At 41.1% G+C, this 24472-nt stretch overlaps 1 protein-coding gene across 4 annotated transcripts in view; it reads right to left on the minus strand.

The window, feature by feature from the left end:
* Positions 1-118: 118 nt before the first annotated feature.
* The window catches only part of LOC147237901 (single-stranded DNA-binding protein 2), a 45811-nt gene continuing 21457 nt past the window's right edge, over positions 119-24472 (minus strand). Inside the window, exons 5-18 of one of the 4 annotated variants that reach the window (XM_086155838.1) lie at positions 15003-15092; positions 12446-12529; positions 11254-11313; positions 11068-11134; positions 10127-10191; positions 9198-9256; positions 8985-9030; positions 8574-8609; positions 8432-8483; positions 8096-8166; positions 6084-6162; positions 5957-5985; positions 5410-5511; positions 119-3442 (exon numbers count right to left, since the gene is read on the minus strand). In XM_086155838.1, the coding sequence (XP_086011964.1) occupies positions 3413-3442; positions 5410-5511; positions 5957-5985; positions 6084-6162; positions 8096-8166; positions 8432-8483; positions 8574-8609; positions 8985-9030; positions 9198-9256; positions 10127-10191; positions 11068-11134; positions 11254-11313; positions 12446-12529; positions 15003-15092 (870 nt within the window). In that variant the 3' untranslated portion in view covers positions 119-3412. Of the gene's footprint in view, positions 3443-5409; positions 5512-5956; positions 5986-6083; positions 6163-8095; positions 8167-8428; positions 8484-8573; positions 8610-8984; positions 9031-9197; positions 9257-10126; positions 10192-11067; positions 11135-11253; positions 11314-12445; positions 12530-15002; positions 15093-24472 lie in introns of all 4 variants that reach the window. The other 3 variants (XM_086155854.1, XM_086155829.1, XM_086155846.1) reach the window with 3 other exon arrangements.

Consider the following 24472-nt stretch of genomic DNA (forward strand, 5'->3'; position numbering starts at 1 on the left):
CTTCATCCATCAGCTAAAAATGCAGAGAAAGTTGAGAAACAATGTTATCATTAATCCAAAGGTTCAAAGATGAGTCATTTTATCATAGACTAGGATTATTCCTTAAAGAATCCTACTGTTCATGGCAAAAGAGGTGAAGTCATTTTATTTGTTTTTAATATGTATCTACAACAAGGGGGACACAGGCAAAAACGACTGACAACTGGATGAAAATTAAAAACAAAAACAAAAAAATACATTTATTATCAATGCAGTTTTCCCACCTTTTTTTCCAATAACATTTTTTTTTTGCCTAAAGAAACTTTACAATATAAAGAAACATACGAAGAAGGAACCTCTTATTTTACTACACGAGACATTTAGGATCTGAAACTACCCTAACATGAGATACAAAGCAACTCCCCAAGGTCAGACTGCCTCATATTCAATACTGCTTTGTCATCAAGAGGAAAAATGAGGAACTGAACAGAAAAATCCCCCCCACATTCCTCTCTCAACCCCACCCCCCTCCCCAACGACCCACCCTGTTAATGTTACAGTATTTTACATCAGCACAATAGAAATACAGAAATGATCAATGTTGTGACGGATTTTACTTCCAGGACAGAAAGAGGGAGCGCGCGAGAGCGGGAGAGAGAAAGAGAGACTGCAATTTATACAACAGTACTTCAAAGTGCAGGGGAGGAAACTCCTTTCCCACACTCTCTACCTCTTCTCAGTGACAAGAACACGCCTGTCCGTTTTGTTTTTCTCTTTTACATTTCTCCCGCCTGTTTTAAATAGATTAAAAATCCTTCATAGTAAAAGTCTGTTTTCTGGTCCCTGGTGGTGGGATGGAGAGCCAGTGTCCTCTATGTGCCCTGCCTTCAGTTTCAGTGATCTGTTGTGTCGAAAGAAGGTTAGGAAGCTGAAATGCAGTGACGGTGGGGGACAAGGAAGCAATTTACCATGAAAAGAAAAAAAAAAACTGGCCTCTTTCTTGAAAAGTTTCTGTCAAAAATGGTGAAAAGTGTGTGAATTTTTTTTTTTTTTTTTTTAATAGCAACCTCATGTCAGTATTTTTTCCAAAAACAGAGGCAGAGGAGGGAGGCTTTTGGACAAGAACTATGTTTAATTTAAAGACTTTGAGAAAATGTGTGTGATGGTGACCTAGCTAAAAGGTGTTCACACATTTTCCCTCATGCTCTCTCGCTCTCTCTCTCACATACACACACACACACACACATACAGACACACACACACACACACACAAACACACACACACACAAACTATAAAACTGCCCTCCCTCAACACTACAGCTCTGTTGCACAGTAAAGCCAAAACGTTTTTTGTCTTTGATGAGGTGAATTAGCATATACTCTTTAGCAGCTCCAGTTTCTTTTTCTCAACATTTACTGAGCACACACGCAGTCTGTCTCACACGCACACACACACACATACACACACACGCACGCAGTCAGTCGCCCGCGTCAGCACGTTTCTGATCGCCTGTTGAGTTGTGATTTTGAAATATCAAAACATGTCAATGATATCAAAATGCATTTTACAGTATTTACAGAAAAAATGAAATCAAAAGATGGGAGTGTTGTACAAAAAAAAAAAAAAAAGAAAAGAACAGGAGAGGGATGATGTGTGTTGACTGCGTGTGTTAATGCTGGCCCTTTGGATTGGTGAAAAAAGGGGGGAGGGGTTGGATGAGGCCTCCATGAGCAAAGGGAGGGAGGCCACTTGTTACAGTCAACAGAGCAGAGCCGCGTCGCTTCCTGAACATTTATAGACACCCAGAATCCCATCTGCCCTCAACCAGAATCACAAGTCCTTTCACGGGAGCCGAGGTCGTGAAGAAGGAGCACTGTAGGTAAGAAAATCCAAAATCTCTGCCGGCTGGACCGACAGAGTTTTAAAAGAAAGGGACTAAAATAAAAAAAATAAAATAAAAAAAATCCATAAATCACAGACATACAGTACATCACAGTGAGTTTAGGACTTACCAGCAAGTTAAGCAAACAAAAAAACAATCCAAGTGTTCACTACACGTCAGCAGAGAGACGAGAATGCGGCGTACGAACATGTGGGAGTGCGGCGGTGACCGGAAGTGGGCAGCGTGAGAGGGAGCAGCGTGAGAGGGGATGTCGGGGCATTTTTGGGAAAACGTCAGCACCTGCGACGAGGCTTGAAGAGAAGGGTCTGATGGAATCCGGACTGACAGAGATAAGGAAACACTGCTGACTGGATCTGTATATTTACACAGTTGCTACTAAGTCTGCAGTTGACAAAAAAGGGGATAACACTTAAAAAACTAAAAAGAAAGAATAGTAACTGACTCATGAGACAAATCAAAAAGTACATAAATAAATAGAGCTGTGCATTTCTCTGCATGAAGCTACTAAAAAAATGAAGCTGGTTCTTCTGATCTGGAGTATCAGATTTAAAAAGTTTGATCAAGAGTTAAAAAAAAAAAATCCAATTAGCACCTCTTACCTTTGGGGGGCAGTGTGGTCACGCCGAGTAAAATATTTGCACATTTATTACACAGCAAATAATTTCTGATTTCTGTGCACTTCATCAAAGTAATGTGCCCTTACAAAGAAAATAAACCAGAACCTAACCTTAAAATGACCATACCATTATAATTAATAACAATAATAAAAATAGCAATGATACAATACATTCACAAAATAGGAAAAAAAAAAAAAAAAGTTCACTGATCATCACAACACCTCTGTTCAAAATGTACACACAGAGAACAATGTCGGGAGCTGAGGGGTCGTCCTGTCGGACCCTTCACTGAATAAGTCGGGAAGAACACGTTAAAAAAATTGACAACCAAAAATCCAAAGTCATATCTGTGGTTGAGAAGCTTCCAGGCAGCTGCTGAGAGACCCAACATCGTGTCCTCAAGGGAGGGCTGCGTTACTCAGTCTCCTTTCACCCCTTCTTTTTTTTTTCTTTTTTTTTGTTTTGTTGTTTCCTCCTCTCCATATGTCCTCATCCCCCTTGCTCATTGTCTAGACCCTGACAGGAAGCCAGGGAGGCCGGAGTCAGAGAAGAGGCTCTTCCTGTTGCTCTGTGACTGCTTCCTATTCAGACCGGTGGCCATCTTGCATGCTCCTGGAGGGCCCGTCTTAATAAGAGTCCCAGCATGCTCGAGGGCCGTCCCAGAAGGCTGCGTGGCCGTACAGTTCCCCGGTGAGAAGGGGGGGGGAAAGAGGAAGGTTGGGTGGGGGGGTAGAGGATCCCAGGAGGGGTGGGGTGGGGGGAAGGCAGAGGGAGTGTGTAAGGAGGGGGGCGGAGGTGGTCCAATCCGAGGCGAGGTAAGGATTGAAGAAAAATGAAATCAGGTGCGGGGATACAAAAATAGGAGGAAAAATAAACAAAAAAATACGAAAAAAGGAAAAAAAAAAAAAAAAATCACACACTCATCGTCATGTTGGGAGAATACTGAAAAGAGAGAGAGGGGGAAGGGGAGGAGGGCACAGATGAGTGGATATGTAACTAACATTTAAACACCAGGGGGCGCTCAGACCCAGCCCTGAAAAGCTGGAGGAAGGTCCAGCCAGGTTACAACACAACACAACTGACTCAAGAAGTCAAAGCAGCGATGGACGGATCTGATGACCAAGGCTGCAAATCAGTTTTACAGGCAGGGATTTTAAGAACGTTTTTAACATTTTGGGTCACTTTCTTAGATATAATTTCCCAATTTCTTTTAGACTGTATGATCAATTGTGGAGATTGGGTTGTTTAGAGATTGGGACCCAGACCTCGTGACCTTTTTTTTTTTTCTCCTTTTTACAACAGTTTGGACAAAAGGATTTTATTCAGTCTAAATAGTCGGCCTCCTCAAAGAGTAAACTGAAAGTGGGTGTGTTCTGTTTGCGGGGTAAATAAACCTTGGATGATTTGGTCTATTTTGTTTATGACAGGAAGTTGTGCTATTGGAAGAAGCTATTGGGCCTTTTTCAATGTGCAAACATTCTTTTATGGGTGGTGTGTTGGTGGAGGCTAAACGGGGTACCTGAGCACAAAAACGACAACAGTCACCGAAAGAATTCAATGGGAGCAGGTCGGACAATCCGTCTATGCTCACTCCATGAATCTGACAGGGTAACTTAAGGAGGAATGGCCAGACATTTACTCCTATGGAAATGGAAAGACTGACAGTGAATATTAATTAATAATGAGTATGCCATAAAAACCACAAGATTCTCTTAAGTATATCGGAACCATAATGTTACGCCCTGAAACATAATGGCCCAAGAGATTATTTCTTTTCGTTTTGCCATTCAAAGTTCTGCCCAGTCGGCAGCGAAACCGAGATTCACTGTAAAGCTCGGTTTGTTGTAAATAGAACAAATAGCTCTATTTCAGCAGCTAACGACACGACTTTGACATATTGGGATATTGGGTCATAGTCAAACGTATGAGATTACTGCAAATGAACCTTACGCACCTTGTCACTTTAAACTTCATTATCTTTTGTTGGCTAAGAGGGGCTACCTTGTATGATGCTAGAGCAATGTGTTTGATTGCTGCAATAGTTCATTTGCAAATGTTGGATTCCTAAACTCTGGCTCTATTTGACACAACACGCAGCCCTGCTGTTGATTTCTTGAATCAGGGTACATGAAAGCATGTCTTGAAAACTCCAGCTGGCACATCCCATCTCTCAAGGTGGAAGGATTACAGGCCACAATGTTACACAATGCCAGGGACAGCCCCCCTCCCTCCCCCACCTATTGCACACTTAAACAAACTATACCAATATTTTAGGATTCATTTTTGCTTTGTCCTTACCTTACCTACTGCTGAATAGAACGTATTAATTCAATATTTGTCATTTAATCCAATGAAATCACATCACTGATACAGAGGGTAGAGAATGAATTTCTAAGTGATTAGTTAGCGGCTGCAATGCAAGCAGAACATATGCCGATGATTTAATCAAGTTCTATTTTTCCTTCCGTTGTCTGCTCCAGGGAGTGCTGGAAGCATGGACATTTTTGAATTGTTGTATTTACAGCGTGTGTCCCAAATTGTTGAGCATTTTGGACCTTGACAGCCACACAGGTGTGTTACTAGTGAAGGCCTATTTGGTTCAGAGCTCTTTTAAAAATTAATCAATGCTGAAATATGTTTGTGTAGAAATTACTCTAACTTTACACTTGAAAGGACCCTTTCAATAACAAACATAGTGCCTTTTCTAGTATTGCATCTTTTTAAGCTCACAAAAATAGGAATTCTTTGACCAAAAAATAACATTAAAAAGGTTTGGGACCACACACAAGAGAAAAAAATTAAAAAAAAATCAGACTCTTCCAACCCTCTGCTTGCATTCTTCCACTGGTATGTAAGGACACCAAGGATAACTGTTAAGGGTCATGATAACTGTTAAAGGTGCAACTTACACTTTCACTTTGGAATGGGTTCAAGAAGTTCCCGCCCATTTCACCATCATCTCTCGGCGTCCCAGGAGGGTTATTCATGCCCCCCATGTTATTAGGGGAACTCTGACGGGGGTGAAAGGACAAAAGATGATGAAGACCATCTCGTAAACACCAATTTTGTAGGTGTGCAAAGTTGAAACTCGTTGTGGTCGTTTGTTCACATTTTAGGAAGAAGTTAGGCTTCAAACGTGGCTAACCACGTGCAACGTCTTGTCAACCAAGGGACCTAAATTGGGGGATCTGGTCGTAGTTGGACTTTAAGGCAATAATGTAGACCCTGCATGAGGGAATCAACCTAAAGACCTGGGTCTGCTGTTAAGAGATGCAGGTTTTCTTTGTCATATTCTTTGAATTGTTTTGACGAGTTTAGTTTGAAAACGTGTCTCTAGTTGAGACAAATTCAACTACTGACTGACAAGTCCAGTAAATGTCGGGCATTTTCACACCTGCTTTTTTTAGTCCTATTAAATTAAAGGAACAGTGGTTTACAAAATTGGGTTTGACTTACCTTTGGCAAGCCATCCATATCCCCAGACCCTGAATTTTGAAAGGTAAACATAAAAAGGAAAATAAACTGTTAATTTAACACCACTTAATTTCTCCATCAGTGCTTTGCCAACCGTCTTTCAGCCCACCTAGTGATCCGTTCATGTGGTGTGGCTCCATGGCTCCCATGGCTCCCATTGGCCCATCAGGTCCAGGTCCCATAGGGAACTGACAGAACGATGACAATAAGCGTAGCAAACCTGAGTGTTTTCACCTTCATATTACAATGGGACAAAGATTATTTTATTAATCCCAGCTAATTTACAATCAATTCTTATTCAACTCGGTTGGTGCGCATTACATTTATGGCTCAATTGTATTTATGCCCAGTTGTGTTGTTATGAACACTAATTGAAGGCACTGTTTTGTAATTCATAAAATCACTGCTCATATTTACAGCCTAATTCCAAACAAATTGTGAAACTATGTAAAACAAACACTATATGAAAACAGAGTGCAACAATTTGTAGATGTTTTAATGCACATTCAATACAATACAGTGCAAAGACAAGCTATACTTTAGGTTCGGCATTGGTTATTTTGAGAAATTATATACCCATTATGAACATGGTGCAGACAAAGTGGTGCAGAAAAGTCTGATCAGAGGGATGTTTTCCATCAAATTACATCACCTTGCATTTTAATAACATTCAGCGAGAGCATGTGAGGTCAGGGGACACAGTTAAAGTTTTGAAAACAGCGTTCTTTTCCGTTGTTTCATAACATACAAGTTCACTTGCTCTACATTCTATATTTGGCTTCACGTGCACCAAACAATGTGGGAAGGGGGGGGTGGACTTAAAGGTGGCCTGCCTAATATTCCCACTTCTTTTCTTTTAAAAAAAAAAAAAAAAAAAAGAAAGCACATAAGAAATAGGCTCTGCATTGTCTTGCAGAACTAGCAGATATATTCCCGAAAAAGATCTTGTCTGGATGGCAGCATGTTACTACAAAACCCGTGTGGACTTTTCAGCATTAATGGTGCTGTCACAGAAGTCGCCACGCTCAACACATGGGCTCTAACATGCCCCAAACAAGCTCAGAGACTTCCAACAACAATTTGGAAACATGTACTCCTCAGATCATAACATAATTCTGCTTTGTGTGAGTTGATCTCAGAACCGCTCGGGCCCAGAGAACTCAGCAGAGTGTCTAGCTGCTGTTCATATGGGATATGGCTGCAGATTTGCACAGTGCAGTCTAAACTTGTACTCTTAAAGCTGCAAAGACCTATGGGTACTGACCAGGGTTAACTGAAGTGCAAGCTTATTTCATAATATCCTCCATAGAATAGCGCCTGATTTTTATGCAGTGTCACCAGGGACATTGAAGGACTTTGTCCAGCAATCTTCCTTGCAAGAGTTTCTCAAGATTCTTTGAAAGCAAAATCCCTGAAATCCTTCTAAGTTCACATTGGAAACAAAATTCTTATATTGCTTGACTGTTTGGCCACACCAATACACAACCCTGCATGGACCTCTTTGAGGATTATTGACCCCTTTTTCATTTTCAAAAACAGTTATGAAACTATCCTTTGTTACAGATTCACCTCTCAACCTGTGAACTTCTCCAACTGGAATCTTGATGCGAAGCCAAAATGTCAACCAAATTATTGTATTCTGTTGTCATTTCATGTTTTATGTAGCATCATTTCAAAATCACTCTGCAAGTCCCCTATTACTAGGCCATGGAGCGTTACCAGTCCATGGATCATTTTATATATGTCAAGACACACGCTTGAGAAAACAAGTAAAAAACAAACCTCAGTAAAAATAATAACTGAAGGGTTCTCAATGACTCATCGTTATAGTGAGTTGTATTTTTGATGCACTTTAAACTTGATTTCATGCCACTCATATAATTTTATATTGTGTTTATCTACCACACCCTGAAGGTCAGCCCATCAAAATATTGTCTTACATGAAACAATTCTGTTGTGCAAAAAAGGGTTGAGGACCACTGCTATAACACACACACACACACACACACACACACACACACAAAACAACAAAAAACTAACAAACAAACAAACTAACACACACACAGTTAAAAATGAATACACTGTTACGTTATAGCAACCAATAAACACGGACTGACTTACATTGGGTCTGTTGCCTCCTGGCCCAATGGGATTCATCATTGTATAGATGTTTTCACTGGAATTAGTTGAATCTAAGAAGACAGAGGAAAAAAAAACAGTTATATAAAACTAAATTATGTGAATCATGCATAAAAAAACTTTTCTCAACCATTTATGCTCAAATCTAATATTTCACAAACTGAATAAGTAGTAGACATTAAAAATGGGAACATTCAGATGTGTAGTGCTTGAATGGCAAGAGACACATTCATGCTTGATCAATGACGGGGACATAGAGATGAGACTCATTACAGAGACAAGTGTTAGTGTTGGGGACAGTGTTTGGTGACGCACCACCTGGGCTGGGCATGATGGGAGTTCCAGGTGGACCTCCTCCGCCTGGGGGACCCTGCAGAACAATGACAAAAGATCTTAAAATCAAACTCATCTAACTGCTAGTAAGTCTGCAGAAAGAATTTCAGGAAGGTTTGAAACTCACCACGTAGTTTCCTGGAGATGAGGAGGAGTAGGCTATCTGGAAGGGGGAGGATGAAATCAATCAATACTTACGCCATCGGACGAGAATATAAGAGAGGCAAACCTGGAGAGGCTCTACCGAGTAAGGGGAAACACTTTGAAGGGTGATAAAATCCAAAAAGCAAACTCGCATCTAGTGAAAGCATAGTACTGATTAACTTGGTCACAGGCTATAGTTTGAATGTTTTTAAAAAGCAAGTGCCTCATCCAGAAGAGTGTCTGTCATAAGAAACTGGCCAACACAGAGCAGAATATATGAAAGCGGTACAAATTAGCTCGCAAACCTTGCTAACAGCTACTACATCTAAGTAGATAATGATATCCTGCACTGAGGTAGTTAGCACACACGTCATATCACAGTATTCCAACTCACAGAGTTAGCATTAGGTCCTGGCCAAGGCCCTCTTCCTCCAGGACCCCTAAAGGTACAATAATGGAGAAAAGTCAGTCAACTTTAAGGCGGTAAAGCAAAAATGGGTGAGACGATGTGAATTGAGCAACCAACTCTTAGGAGATACACAACATTCAATTACTCACTTCCCTCAGCGTAACACTGAACTGGTATTTTTTGTTTCTGTGAACTTACATGTTCATTCCTGGCATGGGGCCACCCATTGTGTTGGGAGGCCTCATTCCTCCATAATTCTGTTTGAAAAAATATCAAAAGAAGACACTTTAAAAGGAGGTAGACTGGGCACAATTATCTCCTAATTTCAATGGATTTTCCATCTGTTTTTCTCATAATATTATAATATACATGATCAAGCAAGACCACACAACCATGAATGTGCACAGAACAGCTCCATACTTCCATGAAGGTCTAGGGGGTTAAAGATTGCTTTTGCGACGTAAAATATCCCTTCCTACTTTAGTTACAGTCTTATTTCCTTGGCCCGTGCTCCACCCCTCAACTTATCATTTCCATAGTTTTTTTGCGTAGCAAAGACCTTCACTCCAGACAATGTCAAGTGATTGATATTTCATTATGTTGAAGTGATCTGCACAAGGAATTAATCGTGACTTTCCTGCAACAGACAATAAGGATAAGCAATGATTGCTAAACGACGAGTCATTTTTACATAAACCTGCTCAAAATTAAAACTTTACCTGTAAAGATAAATAAAAGAATAATAATAAAAAAAAAAAATAACTGAGTAGAACTAAATACGTCTCCTGTCAGGTGCAAGCCAACAAGCAGGACAGTGAAGTGATAAATCAAATTCTCCTTTTATTTGGTATTCCTGACTTTAATCAATTTATTACCCCATTGTCCCAATAATGTTTCCATGCATTGACATTTGTAAAGAGTGAATTAGGACTTGAACCCTAGGGTTAGACTTGTGACGACATAAACATTTAAGACTTTCAAATTATCATTGGCAATTGTTGGTCACAATAAGGAAATTTGTCACTGAGTATTTGAATAATAATAATAATAATAAGAATAATAAGAATGACAAGTGCGGCGTCTGTAAACGTATCTTTAAAAACATAATTCAACATTGTATATCGTACCTGTGGGCCCATGGCCATTCCTCGAGGAGGGTTCATTCTCATTGGACCACCCATGTTAGGATGCCCTGAAAAGAAGAGACACAATCACACATGTTCATGTAAATCTTCCAATGGCTTGTCAGGTATTAAGACATGCCAAAGACTACACCCTATTCTAATCCCATTACTTATAACCCTCTGGCCACAGAAGCTATAATCTCCAGTAAAAATCACCAGACTCTATTCTGGGATACAACCAATTCCAATGCAACTAATAATGACAATTTATAATTATAAATAATGACAATTTATAATTCATCATGAATTTTTTAATCTAAAAAAAATTGTGATGTTTCATTTTACTTCTAAAATGGAGATGTGGATTATTGTCTTGGTATGAATAAGAATAACAAAAAAAAATTGCTTTTTTTGACAAATCTAAAATAAATGCATGATTATTTTCCTGAAAATGATCAAGAAACGTAATTTACCAACAATTGCAAAGCAACAGTTCAGAAAGAACTGGTAAATTGGGTACTGTTATTTAATTTTTCAACATGCATACTGAAAAAAGGTAATTTCCTTGATAATAAATCGGATTTTTAAACTGACATGCCTGACCATTTGGATAAGAAATATGTGCAATGTAGTTTTTGGACAACCAAGGAAAAGTTGTGCTTTGTATCATATCAGTGAATGGACTTGTGATTATTGGGATTCGGTGGTTTTCTCCACCAATTTTTTTTGGTCCTTTGGGGCATTATACTATGCAGCACACATTTACTCTTTTTGAGAGAACAAAAAAGAAAAACCCCAAACAGCATAGAAAAACCCCAAACAGCATAATAACTTTAATTGAAATTGAGGGTTTGCTCTTTTCTTTTCCTGTTGCCCTGATTCTTAAAGTCTTGTGGTAGTTCAAAATCAATATCAAAATATGCTGAGTGAAATGCATCCTGTACCTTGCGGTCTTGTCGGGTCCAAACTGTTTGGCAGAAGAGGCTGAGATCCTGGGATTCCTCCAGGAGGCTTAAAAAGGAGCAGACGTGAACGCAGATTAAAATACAGGAAACCCGCTTTACCTCACACAGATTATTCTGAATTGTCAAGTAGTTTAAGTGGAGGAAACAAAAAAAACTGCACCATACCTGATTTGGCATTCGGAGTGAGGGGCGCGGTCCACCTGGATACCGCGGCGACATGAAAGGCTGCAGAGAAATGAGAGTGGAAAAAACAGGAAATGAGACAAAAAAAGGGACAAAACCCCAACATTTTTAATATTGATAAATTGGAGAGCACTCAACAGGGGTAAATAGAGGACACACAGATGGACATGGTGTGGTTGGGGGATGGAGGGTGACGCGGACAGCATGTTCATCAACACGAGGAAACAAAAATTAGTACCAACACAGAAGTCTGTTTTATTCCTTTAATTCTCATTTGCACATACAAAACACACTCAAAGCAAGGATTTATTTGTGTATGTGTGTGCGTGCATTTGTAAAGACAGCACAACAGCTTTCCTGCACACCCTGCTCTCACTGTGGTGTAAGCTGATTCGGCCTGTGGTCTGCCTGGTGTAGTTAGACACCTTGGGCTAACAACACAGCGCAAAACCTTAGAGGAAGCTTGTTCACACTCTCACACAGAAGACAGAAACCAGAAACCACAAGAACGAAGCGCCGAGTCGCCGCAGTTAATGGGCAAAAGCTAGCTTTACCTCCAATGTGGCTCTTGTAGTTGCTGTTCTGGTAAAGTGTTTAGGAACGGATTGTTTCTAAGGTTCTTACATCAAATTCACGGAAATCCAAATGGCAGGCTAGCGACCCAAAAAAATTCAACCCTGCCCTGTATATGTATTTAGCTAATATGTGTATACATGTATATATAGTGCCTGTCCCTTGATTTATTTATTAGCTGGTAGAAAGCGTAGGGAGAACAGTGTGTGTGTGTGTGTGTGTGTGTGTGTGTGTGTTAAGAGCACAGAAGCAGATAAGTGTGCAACCCCCCACAAGCTGCTCCGGGGGAGGGGTAAGGAGTGAATTATTCATCCCACACGGGGACAGACGATTCTGGGCCTCAGAGAGGAGCAGGGCCTGCCGCCTCGGGATGTACGGCTTTCATAACGGAGCTGGCAACTGGAGGGGATAACATCTACGGGGAGTTAGCCAGAATGAAACTAGAACTAACAGGGCTGGAGGGTAGAGGAGAAGCAAAGTGTGCGTGAATGGAAGAGAGGGAGCGTGAGAGGAGGGGGGAGAGGGCCTGTGTGTGGGTGAGGGGGGCTTAAGAGAGAATGAGGGGAAGAGGGGTGGGTGAGAGAAAGTGTTTATGTCTTACCTGGCCATGGGGTCCCATCATTGGGTTGCTGGGGTTGTGTGGGGGGGGCTGTGCGTGGGGGGACTGCTGAGAGCCGGGTGGTCCCTTTAAGAAAGAAGAGTGATATCAGAGAGGGGAGGGGCCATGGGGGGGGGGGGGGGGGGTTACACCTGGAGGAATTAGCCGGTCAAAATAATGGAGAAAGAGGATGGCGAGAGGGGAGGAGTCAGTGGGGAATCTTGAGGTTGAAGAGGAAGAGGAGCAAGAAGGAACAATAAAACGGGACTATTTCGGCATATCTGCAGCATAAAATAACAGCTATCAATCATCAGTACAAATTCAACAGAAATAAAAAAGCACTCTTGTTGAATTTGTGTTGATAAAGTCCAAACAGTGCTAATAAATTGGTTGAACTCAGATTCCAAAAATCCCTCGTCTCCCTGCGAGGGGAAGTTCAATGGAAGTGTAGATTCACTCTAGGTCACAAGGGGGCAGAGTTGCCAAAGGCTCACTTCAACAGGACAGGATGCAACAGGACAGGCTCTAGTGGCTACTTCCAATCAAAAGGTCATATTGATAAAAACAAGAAGTTGCGAGTTGTTTTTCGTTCTTGTTTCCCGACTCCCTCTATGTGAGGCGCCGCTGGTCCCGCCATACACTGCTGTGTAATGGCTGACATTTCTCCCTGAAGACCAGAGGTCAACAACCCCGGATATTTAACTTAAGCAAAGAGTGTTGTGCAACTCGGTGGCTGGGATCTCATCTGCGTTTTTCTCTTTTCAACTGAATTAGGGAGAAAAGGTGTGTGATGTCACATACAACTTACTTTGAATAATGTGTATACTAAACAAAATCAGCAAGGTTTCCAAAAATCAGCAGGAAATTATTTAGAAATGGCAAAATGCTTGCTAAAAAAAAAATCAGCAGGAAATCACTCTTGAGCTGGATTAAAACATTCAATGTACTGTGGAAACACTATAAATGACTTTTTTTATGTTGTCTTTTTGGTGTGTTAACCTCAATGTAATGATCTTAGTTTTGGAGTATCTTTAATCCTGGTGCCCTGAGTGATGAAATATTCTATATGCATGCACACATACGCACACGTGCACTCAAACACACACTGGATTTAAAGTTACAGCATTTTAGCCAACATCATCTGGACAAAATTTCTGATGAAACAGCAATTGAGCAATTCTGTTTCCAATAAATAAATATATTCTGAACAGGTTTATCGAAGTGAAGTGCCATAGGAAAAACAACAACAACCATGTTTACAGCAAATAATCAAAGCTCTGGTACAATAAGGTCCCTTTAACACAACTTACAAAACACACACGCACAAACACATAGCCACACTCCTCCACCAACGTTATAAATAGCACTTCCATGCCTCTCCCATCACCCTCTCACCCCCCACCCTTCCCCTTGCCTATTCACAGCTGTACTCTCATTAGTCCCCCCACTGCTGTCGCCGCCCTCCCAGCACATTGCCTGGCTTGCAGCAGAAACAATGGAGTGCTAGGTAGCCACAAAGAGAAGCGTGGCACCACAGTCCTGGGTGCACTGATCTTTCACATTTCTCTTCTCTTCCCTCTCCTCTCACTCCCTCTTCATCCCTCTCCATCCTTCCCTCTATCGTGTCACTTGCTTTTTCTCACCTACTCTTCTCCACCACCTTATCGTGCTCCTGCCAAATGCCAGCGCTGTCCATCATGCTGCTGCCTCTCTGAGAGGAGCGGGTGCGTGTGTTGTCGTATTGGTGTATGTTTCAGTGTACTGGCAGTGATTGTGCATCTCATTCTTTTCACTCTGCAGACAGCCATCTCCCACACTTTCCCTTCACAAAGCTGGGACGGGGTCGGAGACGGAGATGGAGATGGAGGAGTGGAGAAGATGAACACAGGGTGGTTGAATTACAAATCGCTTGAAAAGCTTAGCGAGAGCGTGCCATAGATGAATGAATGGTGAGAGTTTCAGAGCCCCCGGTGGGTGTCAATATCAAGAAAGGAATAAACATTGTTTAGTGAAATATGATGAGAAGGAAAATACATTAGTGCCTCAAACTACTGGAGATGTCAGTTCAAACAAAGTAGTGCTTTAAACTGAAAGAATTAATGACAGGAACCATGTTTCAAACTCAATTTCAAAGATGTAGAACAACAGGAAAAGGTTGCCATGAGAGGTATATTTGGGAAAAGGCATATTAAACCAAGAATTCTGCCAATTAAACAATTTGCAATACTTAACACAGAAAAAAATCACGACACATCATAACAGCAAGACTGTATAGATTCAGCTATATGAAAGTAAGCCTTCAAAACCACTCCTCTGACAGAAAAATACAATGGCAATGGTATCAAATAATACTCAGACAGGTATCATCTTATGTCTGAAAACACTTGCTTATATCACATGCCTGCTAAAAGCCTGCTGCATCGGTTACTTGTTTGTGGGTAGTAAGAGCAGAAAAATTGAGTGGAGAAAGATAAAAAGAAGTGTGTATTGGGAGATAATGGAGAGATGGAGGTGTTACGAAGTTCACAGGAGCGTAACAGAAAAAGCAGGCGGATCATACCTGGAAGAAGCCTGGAGGCATGGGACCACCTGGCATGGCATCGTTGGGGGGCATGTTGCCCATCACTGGACTGGGTGCTGCTGCTGCGCTCTAGAACACACAAACAATTGATCAAATATGACATTGTGTTTCTGTCTTAAACTAAATGATCCATACAGCACTGTGACAGGAACCTACATAGATGCACTTTCTAGGAAATGTCTATGGGTGGCAGTGTCTGCACCTACTAAAGTTTTGCTATTAATTATTCAAAAAAGTTCTTTCTATTATAACCTTTAAACTTTTCCCTCATGTCTGTGAAGAGACAAAGAACAAGTGAGTAAAGCACAAGTCACTCTCTTTTTCTCACAACTAATGTCAAATTTGAAGTAAAGATTCAAGGTTAAATTTTAGCACATGCTTTAGTTGTATGGAATAGAAGTCTTCTATGAGAAATGTTTACTCCAAAGCTGCAGGGAGAACAGACCTGTCCATCCCGTGCCTTGGCTGAATAGAGGGGGTACATTAGGCTGCACACTTTGTTGACTCTTGATTTGAGGCAATATCATTTTCAAAAGAAAGGCATTACAACTTCAGAAATTTAGACCGGTTATTTATTTATTCTTATGTGTGCATATTTTGAAAACTGAAGTACTGTGTACGATACAAAAAAAAGACTAAATCATAAATAAATAATAATGAACAAAAAAATATTGACTTATCTCCAACTTCAGGGTGAAGATTATAACAGCGTGCTGATGCTTTACTGCTCTGCAGGTAATGTTTGCCTCCAAGTCAGATTGGATAAATTAAGTGGCTTTAAAACCCACTTCCCAAGATATCTAACAACGGGCAGCAGGAACACAGTCCTGACGTGGTTCAAAAACTGGTCTACACTCTGATCCCTCATCTAACCAGGCAACGCACCTTTTAGTGATTTTAACATTTTAATCATTGTTCAAAACCTATTCTCTTCCTTTCCCAAACAATTCACTTGGGTGCAGTGACCTTTGCTGGAAGTAAACAGAATATCTCAACACACTAAGATTAAAAATACCATCACCAAAGAGTGTTTTGGCAGTGACGCTACTAGTCAAAAAGCCCAAACCATCTTTGTCAGGTGTGGGGTAGATGTTGAACAGATGTTCAACCTTGTTTAAACCAAAATTTAGTCCATCAGAGGAACAATTATATGGAGTTAATTTAATACGTTGATTTGTTTTTGCTCACCTCATATAAAGACAAATCCCTGGAATATAAATCCTGAGACATCACATGAACTACCTTTGAACCATCCGGATAAAGATCTTCTATTTCTCTGGAGCTGCTGCTAACATCATATCAAAGCAAGTGCAACAGGCGAGCAAAAATCCTAACCATTTACAATTCTGTCCTTAGACAGGGTCTGGATATTCATTGGAAGACTGAGGATCACTTTATAGTGGAATGTACTTTTTTATTTTCATGTGTGTGTTTGTGGTGATTCAATACACAATTGGCTAACAGTCACCTCTTTACACTAGCTGTAATTGGAAAAGTGTATTAAATGGCCAATTGGATTTTGGAGACAGTATCTTGACGCCAACAGCGGTTTTTAGACGACACAAACAAAGATTCAAACAGTATCTTGAAATACCCAAATACAGTGTCAAAGGCAGGTATAGATGAGTTTGCAGATTAGTTCTACAATTAATGGCTCTTTTGGAAGACTGAAAATGGAGGATGTTCTAAATAGTGTAAAACTCTGTCACAAGGGTTTCTTCTGCTGAGACTCCTAGAATTATTAAAGAGGCAAAAGTTCACAATCAAAAACTCAAGCAGAAAGCATCCAAAAGAGAAACCCAATATGGAATTTTATCACCTCTAGAGGATGGCATTAAGAGTAGCCAATGAACTTTTGCTCAACATATTTGCAAAAAACATCTCAGCTGATACTCAGACAATAAAGACAAATCAAAACAATGGTTTAGCACTGGAGTCGAGGTGAATGATTTGGCCAGGGAGATAATATGATATAACTATTCTTGTCAACACACATACACGGAGACGCATGTTCAAAGTGCTTACATAAGCAGGCCAGAACAAATACACACATGCACAAAAATACTGACGCACGCACGCACACACACAGTTGCATCACTGGCTCATAAAGCGAAGCTTTTCACAGCGGAAGCCGACAGGAGAGAATGGGCTCCAGCACCATAACTCGGAGGGGGTTTAAGACCCAGGGGATGAAATGATTCTCACAAACACACACAGGCACGTGCATACTTACGCACACACACAATTCCACCAGCATGTACACCTAACGAATACACTACACGCATGTGACACGTACTATATGCTTGGACAACAATGCAAAACTACCAATTACACGCATGTGCACAAATACATACAGTCGCTGCCCTTCTCCTCCTGACTATCTAAATCCACCACACAAACTGAGAATTCACACACACACACACACACACACACACACACACACACACACACACACACACACACACACACACACACACACACACCTCCCCCATCTTTATGCAAATTCTGCTAGTGAACATGAGCAGGCCACTGAGTCCCTGGGGAAGAATCAGGGTCGACTGTCTCTTTCTCTTTTCCATCCTCCCCCCTTCACATCCATTTCCCTCAAGCTCTTCTTCTGCACACTTTTCCCCCTCCATCTTTTCTCCTCTTCGTGACCCTCCTCACTTTATTTTAATGGCAGTGAGACACGCGCACCTTCCCTGTGCCCCAACCCCGGTACTATTCCTCCCTATCAAAACCTCTCATTCCCTTAACTCCCCCCACAACTCCCCCAGTAGGGCGTCAGCAGCTTGCAGAAGCTGTTGCTATGGAGACAGGTTCTATCTGCACTCTGTCCCCCTGGCATCCCCCGCTCCAGGAGCAAAGAGAGACAGAGAGAGGATAAGACGATGTGAGAAAGAGAGAAAGAGAGTGAGAGAGAGAGAGAGAGAAAGAGAAGGCATGAGAGCAAAACAGAGAAGAGAGCGAGTTAGAGGAAAAACAGTGAGACAGTGGAGGGAAAATAATGGTGAGAAAAAAAGAAACGGAACTGGAGTGAAATCTTTGTTCACAATCAAATCACTTGGTCACAGTGTTTTAGACAATTAACAACCAGTATTAATGCTTTTGCAGCCTCCAGTTTGCTGACTGAAATTGAATACAAAATGAAACCAAACAGAAAGCACACTTGCCATCAGCAAAAAACAAAGGTAGATTTAGTATGCAGTGGGTCTTTATTAAAACAACTAGCCTGGGGAAATACAAAAGAATTCAACCACCCCTTTTAATTTTTTTTAGCAGTGCCCGCAGAATCACCTATATACCTTTGCATTTTAACTCTATGCTTAGCAGTAGGAGTCACAATACCCAGTGACAGAGGTGTCTCTTTAAATCAAAAAAAAACTTGACTCGCCAAGAAACGTAAATCTTCTTGAATTTGTCTTGTTGTCATCACTCCCAGCAAACAATGACTGCCAAAGCAGACAGAACCAACTCTGAGACAACCTTTATGCAAAGACAAGTTCAAGAAGACAGTAGAATCCACAGTGCACATTAGTGCAGTGCTAATTAGTTGATAAAACGAACCTGGATGTGCTCGGGTTGAATTATTCATTTTCAGGCTGAATGTATGGAAAAGAAATTAAGAAGTTTGCTGGAGAAGTGCCGAGTGGCAGCACAACTTGAAAAGGCCTTTAATGCCTGACATGCAGCAGGAAGGAGAAGAATAGGTTTCTTTCATTGACGCTGACTGAAAGTTCAACAAAACCCAAGAGAGTCATTTTCAAATATCTGGGAATATTTACACTGCTTTAACTGTAAACTATATTTTAATGGTCCTCCTCTGCAGCACTGTACAAATACACTGTTAAAGTATCTTGAATCCACGGCTGCACAAAAATATTAAGTACATTTATTTGATAAATGTCTATCTATAATAGTGTCTGGCCTGCATACCTCAACTGTAGCACATCTTTGTGGTGATTTCTGGGTAGAAAACTGCTTAAGCAAGGCATTTTAGCGGCCCTTCAAAAACAATAACTAACACTAGCTGAAAACATTGGGAAAATGTACAACTACACACAATTTTCAAAACTCAAATTAAGTAGTTTGGAACATTTATTGCACACTGGTTCTTGCTTTCTGGCCAAGTTTCCTTTTTCTTTGCAGTTTGCAGTTGGTACTGTGAACAAAGATTATGCCTAGGTGGTATGTTGGTTGTGATGCATGCCATAAACATTGATGATAGCTCAAAAGTCAAAAGAGCAAAAACAGTTGCATTTTCTGCATATTTACCACAGAAGTTAAAAAAAGCTAACGTTTAGGAATTACTGATCACTGTGGAGTAGGGCAGTTGGAACTGTCAGGGATGAGGTAAAAACACCATTTAGAAAAAAAAAGATGATTTTTGAGATAAACGATTTGAAGTGAAATCCTGACAGAAATTCCTACTTCCTGGTGAAAATGCCGAAAAATATCTGCAGAAAACCACTATGGGATAGTAGGGGTCTGAGTCCCATGTACCTTCATTCTGCGGATTGAGACCTAACAAATCTGTAAATGAAATGGTTTTTGTGGGGAACAACAGGCACTACAGAAAGCTTTGCTGCACCATCTGACCTGAGAGCACAGTGACAGACACAGGACTAGACTTGACTAGATAAACAGGTAACTCTGGTAGAAGATGTGGAATTCTTTTAGTTTTTAGCTTTTTGCTTTCTTTTGGTTCTTGTCAAAACTGTTCTTTGTTTATTAGGCTTTTTTGCCTGCTACTGTTTTTGAATATCAATTTACACTATTCCATAGTTAGTTTTAAGTTGGAGAACATGGACTTAACCTGAGAAGGACTGAGCTGATTTGATGATGTTGAATGCCGTTACTGTGTCTGTTTATGTTATGTGAATGTGAAGGTTGCTCTTTAATAAATCTGGGTCAGTGTGTTCTCAGCTCATATGCCTGAGCTTCTGAGCGATAAGAGATAAGCAGCATCCAGATTCAATTGCAAAATATAAGGAGGCCCTGCACTATCGGGAGTTGACTTAACACATTCTTTCTGTATCGTCATTTAAAACATGGAAATGAACTGACCGAGTACAGGTAGAGGAGTGTGAGGGTGTGCGTTTGTGTACTTGCATGTGATGCACTCTAATGGGAGACCTACGATAACTGCAACAGGTTCATAATCAAAATAGATGAGTAAATGAATGAAAAGCTTTGAAAATGACAGTATTTGATGTAGTTTAAAACAGAAAACTTCAACCTTCACATCCCTGCTACGAACATCTGTTGTCTGATTGAATACTGTTAGTTTGGTGAGGTTACTCAATCTGAGGAGGGGCATTTTTTCAGCACTATCTTAAAAAGGATTACTGAAATAAATGTGCAAACACTGTGCTACAGGGGCACTGTGGTTAGCACTTCCGCCTCACAACAAGAATCCTGTTTCAATTCCAACAGAGGCCTTTATGGAATTAGTAGGTCCTCCCCTTGTTTGCGTGGGTTTCTTCTGGGTTCTCCTGCTTCCTCCCACAGTCCAAAAACACCCAGAAGGTTAATCTGAGATCCTAAATTGCCCAGAATGTGAATGACAGGATGAATGGCTGTTTGTCTCTGAATGCGGTCCTACTATAGACTTGTGACCAGTCCAGGGTAAACCCCTCATCTTAACAAATGACGCTGAAGTAGGCTCCAGACCAACCAGAGTGTGATAAACTAATATTATACTGAGCTCTCAGGCAGGACGGCTGCCTGAGATTTCGCTCTTTATGTTACGTACATAAGAAACCTTTGATTTTTATAGAGGAACGTTCAGTGTGTTTCAGATGAGATAAATAACTATGCTGTACAATGATGGTGCATTTTGGCAAAAAATGCTGTACTCGTTAAGGTTTTACTCTACAGATGTGGCACCCATCAAAGACACCATGTTGTAAGAGCCCACAATGATTTGCATCCGTCCATTTTCTACTGCTTATCCAGAGTCAAGTTATGGGGGTAGGAACTTGGACAGAGAACCGCAGACACCCCTCTCCCGACCACTTCTTGCAGGTCTTCTTGGGGAATCCCGAGGCGCTCCCACGCCAGCCAAGGAAAATAGGCCCTCCAGCATGTCCTGGGTCTTCCCAGGCCCTCCTTCCGGTAGGATGTGCCCGAAATGCTTCACCAGGGAGGGGTCCAGGAGGCATCCTGACCAGATGCCTGAGCCGCCACATCTGGCATCTCTTGATGCGTAGGAGCGGTGGCTCTACTCTGAGACCCTCCTAGATGACTGAGCTTCTCTCCCTATCTCTGAGGGAGTCTATATACCCTCTGACGAAAACTCATTTTGGCTACTTGTATCCGTGATCTTGTTCTATCGGTCACTACCCACAGTTCGAGACCGAAGGTGAGGTGAGCCCACAATGTTGATTAATAATCTGTCACAAGACAAAAAGACTAATGACCCGATGAAGTGATACAGTACAGTATTTAGATAGACCTGCAATGACCCCCCCCACCCAAACACACACACACACAGGACCTAGCGGACAGATCGATAGTGCTCAACACATTATTGACCTCTGCCTGATACCTTTCACAGGGATAAAGACAGAGACATAAACACTAGATGGAGTGAGGAGAGGCTAGAAACAGACAGGATGTGGTGGTGTGTGTGTGTGTTTACGCATGATCTTGCCTAAAGAGGATACTACTCTACATTCTGGTTCACACTGATATGTACCTCATCATGGTCTCCTTGACCTGCTGTCCTCAGCAAATAAGAGGCGGGGGAGGTGGGGGAAGAGGTGGAGGTTAGCAGGGGGTAAAAGTAGAAGGGATGGGGTGAGTGTGAGGAGATGTGTGGAAAAATAGCTGACTGTGGTGTTCTTGCTAATATATCAGCCCAGTCAAAACAGTGTGATCCGCTCTGGAGCAACAGGACATGGCTGCTACGCTCGCTGTTAAGTCTGACAAACAAACACACACACACACACACACACACACACACACACACACACACACACACACACACACACACACACACACACACACACACACACACACACACACACACACACACACACACACACACACACACACACACAATTTCTGAAACCCCAGCTGGTCCTCCAAACTGCCATGACACACACAACATACACACACTTCCCCAACACTGCTGCCAATGTAGCGGTTCTGAACCAGACAGGCGGACTCATGCACATGGACACACGCACACCGGATGACAACACTAATACATGCTGCAGACACAACATCCACTTAGCTCACACTCCAGAGAGAAGGAAGAGAGGCTGGGATAGGAAATGAACAGAACGTGAACAAGCATGAACCAGAATATGTCTAAAACTGAAGAGGCTGAGGAATCAGGGCTTAGACAGTGATGCTGCCTTTCTTCTCACTTTAACCACCAACTTCCATCAACTTAGTTTTCTGTATTAAGGATAATACAGGCTTCACACCAGCAGCGCAAGACCATTCCAAGTTAAAGGAGAACATGCAATGAATATCAGGAATTTGAGCTTTTTTTTTTTTTTTACAATCTACAGTAAAGAAGGGAAGGTGTGTGTTTATGCTCCTTTCTATCTTGACCAGCCCAGCAAGTGGTACTGCAAGTGTGTGTGGGTGCTGTGTGAGCTTAATTTATACCCAACATATGAAACGGGGTATAAAAGGAAAGGATGGCAAAAGTCCTCCTTCATTTTATGCTACTGCTCACGAACCAGGTCATGATATTAATGGGCCCTCAACAATAGTATTTTAACTGTTGTAGGGGAGAATGTCTTGAAGTTTTTCTAAGTCAGGTGGTGACTGAAGGTTTTGCATTTTGATTGACTTGATTTAGAAAAAAAAAATCCTCAGCTAGGTGGCAGTGCCGCTCTATCATCAGAACTTATGTGTTGATTTTATTTCCTGTTTATTATGTGTCGTGGTTAGCCCGGGTGAAACAACAGTTTGGATTTTGGCAATGGACTGTATCTCCAGTCTGATGACTCCTCACGAGTTAAGCTTTGGCAGTTGCCTCAAGCCTGGGACGCCATTCAAGACTAGTTGTGGTATTCTATTTCTGTCTTAATTGTTTTGTCTTAAGAGTTGTTCAATTAGCTAAAAGCAGTAAGTAGTTGAGAATGAATTCCTTTGCTTTGACCTGTGTACGAGTTAGTACATTATCTAATGGTCAACCATACACATCCCATCTGCACCCGTTTTTCTACTGACAAGTGTATGTCTGAACTATTTTAAATGACAACAGTAAAAATGTAACAATGCCATAAAAATGAGCATACATGAGTTCCTATATGTTGATATTCATGACTCAAATGGTTTGTTGGTCAGTGGAGAGATGCTAGACCTACTAGCGAGCCACTTGTAGAGGTTTGTAGAAACAGCACACCTAAGTTTTGTGGTAGTGAGCCATATTAATTGCCATCACTGTGTTGTGTGGCTGTCCATTTTCAGAGGTACCCTCTGCCTTGAACACTGTAGATAATGCTAAAACAGTTCAGTCACATCGGAATAACTATGATGAATTTGTGGCTGTTCGGCTCCCCTCTCTTATGGTCACGTCCCTGTTTTGCGCGTTCAGGTAAACGACTTTGAGTGATCCTCATGTGTTTGTGTGGAGTCGAACACGTCTGGCTGCTGCCCTTTGTGCTTCCCTGTGGAAGTGCAGGCAGGACAAGTCTGTGTGGCGACCTGATCAAGTTTCTTTTTTTTTTCCATTTAACAGCTCCTGGAGGACCCTGGTTTCTTCTCTGCATACTAAATGGCCGGGCAGTAGCAGTGCAAACCATTATTTGTAAAAACAGGGATGTCAGTTTATATCACACATGACAAGCTGGATGGTAGCATGCACATTTACTAGGATCCTTGTTAACAATATGGCACAACGAGGGAGAAAGAAAACTAGACCTGCGAGATAGGACAAAAAAAAAATTCACAGTAAAATGTTTCATTTTAGTTTGTATTGATCAATCCTTTAATGACCTATTTTACAATAATAGAAAAAAAGTTGGAATTTACAAAATACATGCTGGAAAGGTGACCCCTCCCATTTTACGGTTTCCACAAGGATTTCTCATACTTTCTCAAAATTATTCTTTGACATTTGTAGAACACTCAATCATAAATAAATAAATAAGAAAGGGTGAACATTTGGCTCATGGCACCAACCTTTGGAGGTCTGTCATTAGCAGGGACGGACGTTTGCCATTAATCCGTTTTTGGTGAAAAATTCTAGTTTGCAACTAATACCCTATGGCAGTACTTTGTGTACAATGCGTTTTTCTGTAAATTTTATGAAATACTGGGCGCTTACATCACAACATTCCATGTGAAATGAACAAGATACATAACTCAATCAAGGTTTGGCTATTTCATTATCCATATGTAAAATATTATGAAAAATGACAATGAATTTACAATCTGTGTAATTTTTCTGTAAAATCTTTCCCCGTGTTATGATGTTGTTTTTT

This window comes from Fistularia commersonii, chromosome 1 (assembly GCF_037954325.1).
Source record: "Fistularia commersonii isolate RoL2024-O1a breed Wild chromosome 1, RoL_Fcom_v1.0, whole genome shotgun sequence".
NCBI lineage: Eukaryota > Metazoa > Chordata > Actinopteri > Syngnathiformes > Fistulariidae > Fistularia > Fistularia commersonii.